At 41.9% G+C, this 12,203-nt stretch overlaps 1 protein-coding gene across 1 annotated transcript; it reads right to left on the bottom strand.

Moving 5' to 3' along the window:
* Positions 1 to 257: 257 nt before the first annotated feature.
* Positions 258 to 6,436, bottom strand: calm2b (calmodulin 2b, (phosphorylase kinase, delta)). Its single transcript, XM_072580609.1, has 6 exons — positions 6,286 to 6,436; positions 4,344 to 4,374; positions 3,250 to 3,393; positions 3,062 to 3,168; positions 2,116 to 2,251; positions 258 to 917 (listed from the first exon to the last, which is right to left on the bottom strand). Exons 1-6 carry the CDS (start codon positions 6,286 to 6,288, stop codon positions 889 to 891), a joined length of 450 nt encoding a protein of 149 aa, XP_072436710.1. The 5' UTR covers positions 6,289 to 6,436; the 3' UTR covers positions 258 to 888.
* Positions 6,437 to 12,203: the final 5,767 nt, after the last annotated feature.

Below are 12,203 nucleotides of genomic sequence, written 5' to 3'. Positions count from 1 at the left end.
TTTTCTGCCTGTTTGATTAACTGCAGTTCTTTCAGTATTTAAGATGCACTGGAGCATTGATATCCACAAGAACATGAGTATTAGCATAAAACTGAACCAAGATGAGCTAAATGTTAGGAGCCAAAACATTAAAGGATTTGATTGACTGATCGGACACAAGAACGGATCACATTTGTCTGAAGATCTGGTACAAAATTTATAGTCTCCAAGTCTATTGTCTGCTACAGAAACAAATATCAACTACAAAACAGAACAGCTATTTTGGGTAAATTGTTTTATTGGAAAAAAATATACAACTTGGAATGGATTTCAGGCATGTCAGTGCCAAAGCAGATTTCAGAAAGAACTAAGTGGCTAAACAAAATTTTGAAAGAGCACAGTAAGAAAACAAGAATGCTTCCTTGAAATGGAACAGCAAATACAAAAAAAGTTTTAGTGTACGAGTACCTGGATGATACACCCGTTTTGCTATAGTGCAATGCTGAGAAATTTTAGGCTCTGTCCTTACTCCAGGCAGTGTGAAAACTCTGCCTTTAAACAGCAATGCAACACATGCTGATAGTCAGCCATTTCCTCACAGCAGCATACCCAGATGATCCCTCGTTAAACCACAAGTCCTTATGTAGCTTTGAATGTGTAGAAGAGCTTGGATGCACTTCAAGATAAAGCCACATGCAACTTTTGTTACACCAAAGTCTTGTCTCAAATGCAAAAAGAAACAATGACAAGATATTGAAGGAAAACATGGACTGTAACTCTACCCACTATACATGCATGTTTTAGACAGTTGGGGCAGGAGAGAAACATTACAGAAATTACAAACAAAGGAAAGGCAAATAAACAATGTTTTTTTTACAAGAAAATTAAAAGGTTTTCTGTACAAGATCTTCACTTTGCAGTCATCATTTGTACGAACTCTGGAATAAAAAGAAAAGAAACTGTTAAACTGGCACCCTACCTTCGTTTCCTGAAAGCAGTACATTAGACAACTGTCACTAGACAAGGCTTCACGTTGGAGTAAACTATGCTTATTAGATTGGATATTTATGCTAAACCCACAGCCTTTGAATATCAATGTTCCCCCTCCCATTTATAGCCCATCTTAAAACCACAAGCTATTTCAGATTCAAATTACAGTTTATCTTTTAGACATGGGGAGCCATCCAACTTGGTCGTCAAGATTTTGACATTTGAGCTATATACCAAATAAAGCAAGCCAAAACATCAAGACCATTACATGAAATGTAAGGGTTCAATAAATTCAGAGGAGAAACTAGTCAACCATTAAAGGTGGTGATAAGACTGTACTAGAAGTTGAGGCTTATCAAGAAACAGTCCACTCAGTAAATTTTAGATAGTTTAAAATGGTGGACTAAGAAACAAGATGCACTGCCCCTAAATTATGGCTAGTTCATTTTTAAAATCCAAACCTCAGTAACACCCTTGTAAATTTATCACTACTACCTGAAAAGACCCATTCTAAAATTTAGTTTGATTCTCAACTTAATTCATAAGCATGTTTTTAAAACATGAAAGTTTTGATTAATATTACAAACATGGGCCATTTATAAAATGCAAATCTTTTCAGTGTTCATTTGTAGAGTTAAAATCACAAATGAATGACATTCGAATTCTATATCCATGCCAAAGGAACATAAACATTAGTCATAACCCATGTAGTCAAGCCCTCAGATCAAAATTTGCCTAACACTAAAAATCTATGATCACTCCAAATGAGCTTCATATTTAGTTGAAATTAGTAATATTACATTCTTAAATCTATGTTAAAACGTATGGATGTCAAAAATGTTCTTTGGGTCAGGACACCCAGCAATGGTTACATGAAGTTGTAGACTTCTAGCAAACCTGTTAACACTAAAAACAGCAGACATTCCATCAGCAAGGACATTCAACAAAAACATACAGGAATGTGTCATTGACAACTTGCCCCAAGTCTTTAAATACCCACAAATTCAGGAAGAATTGAAAGCTTAAATTTAGAAGCCTCTCCAGTCAAAGTTTAAGATGGAATAGAGCTGTAGAGCTGGGGATAAAACAAACTTTTGTACAAATAGATGTAAAAATGGCAACCTTTTCAAATAGCAGGAAGCCTACCTTCATAGTTCACTTGACCATCACCATCAATATCTGCTTCTCTGATCATTTCATCAACTTCTTCATCTGTCAATTTTTCTCCAAGGTTTGTCATTACATGACGAAGTTCTGCAGCACTGATGTAACCATTACCATCCTGCAGGTCAAAAGTGACAAGATTTTAACTTTCAAGCTCAACTCAAGACAATAAAAAAGTTAACATGACAACCAAAGAGTCACACGATGAAATGAAGTAGCTCACAGGGTAGACAATATTTAAATCATGATAGTGGCAACATGCCTCAAAGTTAGAACAGAGTGCATTCTCATCTGGACTGGGCCAATGCAACGTAGACTGACCTGCACCAAATAACACTACGATAGCAATATACTTGAGGCAGCACTTTCAGCTGTGAGCTGAAGTGAAAGTCTTGTCCACAAAAGACGTAGAGATCATTCAGTATGATTCGGAGCTTGCCCCACTGGCCAATATTATCCTCCAAAATTCCAAGTTTCTGGTTATCTTATCACTGGCTATGAAATGCAATTGCTGATGAAAAATTGGCTACTACACTCTCTTCATTGTAGCCATTGGGTACAGTGTTTTGGAATATCCTCAGGTGATGGAAAAGTTTTCCATTCAAAAGTAGGAATGTAAATTTAGTCTCCATTAACAGTCTATATTTACTAGCTTCAGTGATCTGATATGAAGCAATCCAATCCAGTTTATACTGACCCTAGGACTGCAGTAAAATGATTCCGATTTGATACTGTTATGAATGAGACCAAGTTATATGGAAGTCACACTGAGGCTGAGAAACACTGGACTTGCCAAGGTTCCTGGTACAAATTGCATTGAACTGGTCCAGATAGTGAATAGAATATTGCATTTCACTATCGAATGGAGGAAAATTTGTATCCCAAACAGTGTAAAGTATTTAAATCAGAAATAGTACGTTCACCATACCTTATCAAACACTCTGAATGCTTCTCTGATTTCTTCCTCACTATCTGTATCTTTCATTTTTCTTGCCATCATTGTCAGAAATTCTGGAAAGTCAATTGTTCCATTTCCTGCCAAAAAAATCAGGAGTTAGTAAAAACAGATGCACAACAATATGAAAACATCTGTTACACAAAGTTTTTACTCCTTACCATCAGCATCGACCTCATTAATCATATCCTGTAGTTCTGCCTCAGTTGGATTCTGGCCTAGAGATCTCATCACTGTTCCAAGCTCCTTTGTTGTTATGGTGCCATCCCCATCTTTGTCGAAGAGTGAAAAGGCCTCTTTGAACTCTACAGCGAGAGGAAAAAGGAAAAACTTAGCTTTGTGAAGAGGCATGCTTACGTAGTAAGCGCCAAACATACTTGGATTGTCATGTTAAAGCATTTAGCCCAAAGTTAGTTACCCTAGAGCTTCAAGTGTCACTTTAACCAATGGCACAAGGACAGGATTGGAGATAAACATCACTAGTTGATGAGTCAATAAAGTGGACATTTCCCAGATCTTAAAATCATTTGAATGTAAAAAAATATCAAAATCCCAGCTTCAAAAAAAATTAGTACTGCCAATCTAAATCTAACTTTGGCAACTACACAATTTTGACAGTTGTGCCAAATCAAATGACCAGAGTATAACCCTGTAGCACACTGAATCGTAATAAGTACAAAAAAGTTTCTGCTAATTAAAATGGCAATACAAGTCAGAAGTTAAGTGCAGCACCATCTCAATGCTCTTTCCTTAGAGGATGAGAGTTCTACCAGAGAGAAAAAAAATCAGCTCAGATAATACCAATACATTAAGAATTCTGGTTGTACTTGAACTTTAAAGATAGCAACTGTATGTTATCAGAAGTGTAAAGCATGCTTCAATAATTCATCTCCCTTCTACTGTACTTAGCTGCACAAAGTCATAGGTGATAGCAAAGTTCAAAAGTGCACAATACATAAAGTGGTTCAATTTAATTGAGAGCTTGCAATTTGCAATTAATCCACCACGACCTTCTTCAAGTAACCTGCTTATCAATTTAACTTAAATCAAGGTCCAGCTCCACAACTTTCGTGCACTCCCTCCACTAGATTTCTGCATACTGTAATTTTCAGACCACAAGGAATTAATGTACAAACTCCCTTAGTATTTAAACTGCTAGGGCTTTCATCACCCGCGTGCTCTGGTATGCTTTCCTTAAATAAAAGGGATCTTCAAACAAAACTGCATAATTAGTGTTAATATTTAATACACTTACCAGCAATTTGCTCTTCTGTTAGTTGATCAGCCTAAAAATGTAGACAGTTACAGATTAGGCACCATTCATACATCAGGCCATAAAAATCAATTGGCATGAAGTCACAACCAGGCCAAAATGATTCAATTTCAGAACTGGACTAAAATTTCATTCAATTTTTTTAAAAAGAGTATCACATTTATAAGGATCATTAATGCTGAAGTAATCTTACCAGAGGGCTTGCATAAGTCTCAAGACAAATTACACTGCCTTAAAAGCACTCCAGTTTCACACCAAGCAAACCATCTTAAATGGCAACGCCTTTCCAGCAACATTATTAAATTTCTGGGACACCAAGTTTACTGCAAGCTGTAGCTAGTATTACTAGTGAACACTATATTCCAAGTAAAACCCATTATTGGCCCTCACCTATTTAAAAGTGGTTAAGAAATGTTTGTAATGAAACTGAAGATTTACTGGCTACATGTAAAGACAAACAGCATTTTATTTAAAAATGAACTGATTCGACCAAGCTATGGGCAATATCGACATTGATTTAAAACCTCAGTTGAGATGCCGCCTAACTCAGTAATATTGAATGAAAGGCGGTTCTTTCACACAAGTCAAAAATCCAAAAGGACAAGCAGCCAATAATTGGGTGAGGGATTAAGAAACGATAAACCAAAGCAGCAGTAGCAGGGGAAGGGCTCTAATTCCACAAAACCTCAATGCGGGCGACCCCACCGTAAAACCACAGCCTTCCGCTCCAATGGGAAAAAAAACGGCATTTCTTCAGCAAAAAAAATTAAATCGGGAGCGGAAAGATGTCACAGGGTGAACAACGCCTTTCAGCACAAGTCAGACACAGGCACAGTACCTCCCCCGATACAGTTTAAAAAGAAACCAAGGAGAAAAAAAACGTGGAAGAGCAAGTTGAAGACGGCGACGGCTTTCAAATCCCAGTTGTCGCCAACGGGTAGAGAGCGCCATCGGCCAAGTGGCACTCGTTGAGGAGAGACTCTCCCCATCCTTGAGCCTGCACCGTTTACTCTCCTCTTACTGCACTGCGCGCCTCTAGCCGGAAGTGCCGATAATTTAAAACCGGCCATCCCCGGCCAGGGAGGCAGGCAACGCTCCCTTCCACCTCCCCCCACACCCCCACCCGCCAGAGCTGGCAGCTATTCAGCCTTCGACCCGGGGATCGGTGGGGTTTGGGGGGGGGGGAAGTGACCCCATCTCCTCACGTGCACCCCCCCCCCCACTCCTCCTCCTCGGTAGCGGTTACCGCGCGGGCTCGCGCGCTACCTGCCCACACGCCCCCTCCCCCCTCCGACCCCCCCACGAGACGCTAACGGTCCAAACCGCCGCCGCCGTTTCAAATCAGCGGCTTCAAACGCCAAAAGGGGCGGAGGCGGCGAGAGGAATCCGGGCTCAGAGGGAGAGAGAGAGAGAGAAAAAAAAAGGGCAACGCGGAATCAGGTGAGGTCACCGCCAGACAAAAGACTGAGCGGGTGGGAATGATTGAAAATATTTCGGGAGGACGGAGAAAGAAGGGGCGATAGAAAAAAAAAAAGTGACAACCTTCTCCTTCAACACCCTAGAGCGAGAGAACGGGGCGAGGAAAAGAAACCACTACCACTGCCGGATATACTACGGCTTCTCCCACCCACACCCCCGAACAGACCAAAACCGAGAGGAAAAACCCTAAAATAAAAGCCTTAATCGGGTGTTTGAGGGCGGCGCAACGGCTAAATGGGCCACGCTGCACCGGCTCTCGCCCACCCTGTTCCATTCTCCCGATAGCGGGGGAATAAAGCCAATCCAAAATTCCACCTGCCGTCTCATCCAGCGGAGAGCAGTGTGTGTGTATGTGGGGTGGCGGAAAATAAACGTGCCAGAAGAGCAAAGAATAAATCCAGTCGACTCCTTAGGAAGATCCAGTGGAAGGCGAAACGGCACTCACCATTTTTGCACCGTTTTGAACTGGCTGCCGATCGCCTGAATCAAGGCTGAAGTCCTCTCCTCCCTGGCCACCACTGACTATAAACACCCCGCTCACAGCGACTGCTTAACACCGCTGTGCTACTGTATCCCTCCGCTTGGCCACGCCCACCGCGCTCTCCGCGGATCGCCCCTCCCTTTCTCACCCCATCCAGCTTGAAAAAGGTCCTTGGCCCCACCCCCATCCCATCTCCGGGAGGCTTAAAAGCAAATTTCCCCATCCCCCAACCTTTAGAATGAACCGGTGATTTACTAACGCCAGCCGCCCTCATTCTCCACCCCGAGTTGTCCCCGCTTTGGGAGGGGATTATTTTCTTCTGCCCCCGCGGAGGCAGATGCAGCCCGCGTGGCGGTGGCAGCTCGGGTCCCTCTGTGGCAGCGCTGATTGGTTGGGCCGTACCTGCAATGCGTCAGTACAAGGCGGCGTCGCGCTGCTGCCTGACGGGCGTGCGCTCCCAGTTTCTCCGTTATTCGGATCGCTTCAATCGGCGGTGCGCATACATAAACTGGGTGGGGGAGGTGGGAATAGAAGTGGGGAGGTGGTTGGCTGCTTAGCGCAGCACGCTGCGGTTCAGCGCATTACGGCGCTTGATCTAGCAAGCCTAGGTAGGGGGGGGAGAAACGACGGACGGGACAGAATAGCTGATCTTTACAAGCAGTCTACAGCAATAGCGCATCAGATAGGCGCTCGACTTCTGCTGGCCCCAGCTTCCTGCTTGCTTGTCATCTTTCATGCATCAGGACAAAGCTTCTTGTTCCCATTATCTTTGTAGTTCTCTGCAATTGTTCTGATTTCCGTTTCTCGCACACACTTCGCATCCAGTTGTTGAACCGAGCATTTGTTATTAATCTCCCACCTGTGTGTCAAAGTTTCTAGTTATTCCTTGAGTGAGTTTTAACTTATGCGTTGGCTGTTTCTGTCAAGGGTTTGGTTGGACACCCCAATCGAACAGCACATTTTCGTAGAAAACTGCTATCGATGGTTATTTTCTAATGGTCGTTACTTTGGATTGTGACTTTAGGTTGTTTGGCGCACGTGTGCCTTACTGAATATATGAATCTACTATGACCAATTATTGTCAGACTATGCTTGTTAGCTTTGTCATTCCTTCACAAATACAAGTATATTTTAATATAAAAGGTCTCCTGCATTGCTTTAAATTATTTTACTATTTAGTATCCAATGAAAGTTAACTTTTAACATTGCAAGCTTCACATTTAATTTTTGAGCATTTTGAGTTTATTTTAATATTGCAGCATGCAAGTTATGCAATACTGCAGTTAATAGAATTCCAAAATTTCAAGATTTCTCTATTTTTGTGTGCGTATATAGCGTCCTAAGGGTATCCAAGTTTGTGGTGCCATTTAATCTTTTAATTTTGCACTATTTCTCACTGTGTATCTACAGTATACACATTTTTTACATACATATGTTATATATTTCAGAACATGATTATCCACAGATTGCATTTCTTGTGAGGTGGAGAAATATGTCTGTGAGAAATATACAGCTCTGGCAACAGAACATTTTTTTTAATAGCTTAAGGCCCAAGTATGGAATTATTTTTGGGTGGCAGACATGGGAACAAAATATTTTTGGCACAATTAAAACTGCATATGCAATATTTACCTTAATTTTTCCTATTTTCCTTCAGTTATGTTGTTACTTTATTAGACAACTGCACAAAATCATTAACTTATTAAAATAATGGGATAGAAGAAAGAAGAAATGTGTTAGGGTATCAGCTTACTTCCTATAATTATAATGTCATCAGACTTAATTAGCTACTGGTATTAGTACAGGGAAAAAAAATCACACTTGAGACTACATTGTTGTGTGATGCTCTTAATTCATTACTTAAATCATAACAAATATAACCCAAGTAGTTCCTTGTAGTTCAAAATGGTCTCCACTCACTTGCAGAATACAATTTATAACTTATTTGTACTAGTGTTTGTCACAGTTGCAGAAGAACTAAGTGCACAAAAATCAGTTGGGTGATTATATGAAACTGTAGCCGTAGCTCCCGATGCGGTCTCCTCTACATTGGGGAGACTGGATTCCTCCTAGCAGAGCGCTTTAGAGATCATCTCTGGGGCACCCGCACCAATCAACCACACCGCCCTGTGGCCCAACATTTCAACTCCCCCTCCCGCTCTGCCAAGGACATGGAGGTCCTGGGCCTTCTTCACCGCTGCTCCCTCACCACCAGACGCCTGGAGGAAGAACACCCCATCTTCCGCCTCCGAACACTTCAACCCCAGGGCATCAATGTGGACTTCAACAGTTTCCTCATTTCCCCTTCCCCCACCTCACCCCAGTTCCAAACTTCCAACTCAGCACTGTCCCCATGACTTGTCCTACCTGCCTATCTTCTTTTCCACCTATCCACTCCACCCTCTTTTCTCCCTTTCCCCCCCCGCCACCCCCCCCCCACCCCCCCCGATCTATCACCTTCATCCCCTCCCCCACTCACCTATTGTACTCTATGCTACTTTCTCCCCACCCCCACCCTCCTCTCACTTATCTCTCCACCCTTCAGGCTCTCTGCCTGTATTCCTGATGAAGGGCTTTTGCCCGAAACGTCGATTTTACTGCTCCTCGGATGCTGCCTGAACTGCTGTGCTCTTCCAGCACCACTAATCCAGAATATGAAACTTCACATCAACTTTGGGCAATAAGTAGTAGCTCTAAATAAGGACCAGGAATTGGCACAGGATTGGTGAGTTAAAGGACTTACTCCTGTGCTGTATTATATAATTGCATTGATTAAGGTTTTATTAAAAATCCAATGCTAGCATTGGTCAGCTTTTCATCATTTAAACAAACATATAATTATGTCATCAGTGTTTAAGTTCCAGTTTTGGTGCAAATGCTAGTCTTTGATCAATATCTATAAATGGCAAACCAGAGTTACAGTGCTAACAGTAACAGTCTTAACCTAACTAAGAATAAATACAATGCTCGCATCTTTAAGCATGCACTTTGTCAGATGATTTCATGTTTTAAGAGAATGTGTTAGATATCCAGTAGATTGTCAGAACTTTTAAAGACTAGTTTTACACTAGTTTGGAGTAATAACATAAACTAGATGTCAGAAGAAATTTGCATATTGGTTTAGTTTATTCATTTTGTGGGATGTGGGCATCGCTGGCTGGGCAACATGATTGCCCATCCCTAGTTACCCTTGAGAAGGTGGTGATGAGCTGCCTTCTTGTACTGCTGCAGTGCACCTGCTGTGGGTTGACCCACTATGCCATTAGGGAGGGATTTCCAGGATCTTGACCTAGCGACAGTGAAGGAACAGCGATGTATTTCCAAGTCAGCATGGTGAGTGGCTTGGAGGGGAACTTGAAGGTGATGGTGTCCCCATATATTTATTGCCCTTCTAGATGGAAGTGGTTGTGGATTTAGAAGGTGCTATCTGAGGAGCTTTGGTCAATTTCTGCAGTGCATTTTGTAGATAGTACACACTGCTGCTACTGAGTTTTGGTGGTGTAGGGGGTGGATGCTTGTGGATGCAGTGACAATTAAGTGGGCTTCTTTATCCTGATGGTGTCAAGCTTCTTGAGTGTTGTTGGGGCTGCACTCATCCAGGCAAGTGGGGAGTATTTCATCACACTACTGATTTGTGCCTTGTAGGTGGTGGACAGGCTTTGGCAAGTCAAAAGGTGGGTTACTTGGTGTATTATTTGTAGACTCTGACTGGCTCTTCTTGCTACTGCATTTATGTGGTGAATCCAGTTGAGTTTCTGATCAATGATAACTCCTAGAATGATGATAGTGGGGGATTCTATGATGAAAACACCTTTGAATGTCAAGGGGTGGTGATGGCCGTAACCTGGCATTTGTGTGGCGCGAATGTTACTTCCCACTTGTCAGTCCAAACCTGGGTAATATCCAGATCTTGATGCATTTGGACACAGACTGCTTCAGTGTCTGAGGAGTCATGAATGATATTAAACATTATGCAATCACAACCAAATATTCCCACTTCTGACCTCATGATGGAAGGAAGGTCACTGATGAAGCAGCTGAAGATGGTTGGGCCTAGGGCACTATCCTGAGGAACTCCTGCAGAGATGTCCTGGACTTGGGATGACCGACCTCCAGCAACTATGACCATCTTCCTAATTGACAGTTATGATTCTAACCACAGTCAGAGGTTTCCCCAATACCCATTGGTTCCAGTTTTGCTAGGGTTCCATGATGCCACATTTGGTCGAATGCAGCCTTGTTGTCAAAGGCTGTAACTCATCTGTGGAATTCAACTCTTTTGTCCATGTTTGAACCAAGGCTGTAATGAGGTCAAGAGTTGAGTGGCACTGGTAGAACCCAAAGTGGGTGTCACTGAGCAGGTTATTGCTGAGCAGGTGCTGCTTGATAGTACTGTTGATGACACTTTCCACATAGTCAGAGAGATGTACAGCATGGAAACAGACCCTTCAGTCCAAGTTGTTCATGCCAGATATCCTAACCTAATCTAGTCCCATTTTCCAGCACTTGGCCCCATATCTGTCTAAATTATATTACCCATCCAGATGCCTTTTAAATGTTGTAATTGTACCAGCCTCCACCACTTCCTGTGGCAGCTCATTCCATACACTCACTACCCTCTGCCTGAAAATGTTGCCCCTTGGGTCCCTTTTAAATCTTTCCCCTCTCACCCTAAATCTATGCCCTCTAGTCCTGGACTCCCCCATCCCCAGGGAAAAGACCTTGCCTATTTATCGTATCCATGCCCTCCATGATTTTATAAACCTCTACAAGGTCACCCCTCAGCTTCTGATGCTCCAGGGAAAACAGCCCCAGCCTATTCAGCCTCTTGCTATAGCTCAAATCCTCCAACCCTGACAACATCCTTGTAAATCTTTTCTGAACCTTTCCAAGTTTCACAAGATTCTTCCAATAGGAAGGAGACCAGAATTGCATGGAATATTCTAAAAGTGGCCTAACCAATGTCATGTATAGCTGCAACATGACCTTCCAATTGCTGTACTATCTGGACATTAAATTGAAGTTCTACTGCCATTATATAATAAGTCTGTAACTGATAAAATAATTAAACTTTAATATCACAGTAGCTAGTCAAGGTACTGTGCCAGAGGTGCCCCTCCATTTGGAGTACCATACTAAAAGTCTTCTTTACATGATTGACCCAACTGTATCAATTATTGGCAAGTCCAAAGACTAAAGTGTCAGTCAGTTAAAACAGATGAAGAAGATTTTTTGTGTCAGAGGATAATAGATTTTGAGGAATTACTTACTGCCAAGACTCTGGAGGCTGATATTAGGTATATCCAAGGCTGAGGTAGATAAATCCTTAATTAGTAAAGAAACCAAAGGTATGAGGAAAAGACAAATTAGAGTTAAGGATCGTCAGATCAACCATAATCTTGATGAATGGTGGAACAGAGCCTGAATGGCCTACTTCTGCTCCAACAACCGATAGTTTTTTGGGTATGCACAAGGAATCACCTTTTCAGATTTGAGGTTTTTTTTCTCTTTTGGGGTCATTAATGTGTAGAATTCTCTTCTGCAGAATATAGTGGAGGCTGAGTCATTGACTATGCTCAAGGTTGAATTAGGTAGATATTTGACCAAAGGTAGCATCAATGGTTATGGGGACCAGGCAGGAACGTGGAGTGGAGGCCACAAGCAAGATCAGCCACCAAATAGCAGAGCAGGCTCAAATGGCCAACTGTTCCTAATTCTTGTTTTCAGAGGCATAGGTTTATATAACCAACTAATTTACTCTTACTTTCAAAAGAATAAAGTGCAGTATTATGGATAACTTTATGAATATTTCAAATAAATGAAAATGTACATTCATCACGACTGAGGTGACTTAAACCATTCAGTTTTTTTTTTGACAGTTA

Source organism: Chiloscyllium punctatum, chromosome 11 (assembly GCF_047496795.1).
Source record: "Chiloscyllium punctatum isolate Juve2018m chromosome 11, sChiPun1.3, whole genome shotgun sequence".
Taxonomy (NCBI): domain Eukaryota; kingdom Metazoa; phylum Chordata; class Chondrichthyes; order Orectolobiformes; family Hemiscylliidae; genus Chiloscyllium; species Chiloscyllium punctatum.
This window is presented reverse-complemented; position numbering and strand designations above follow the sequence as displayed.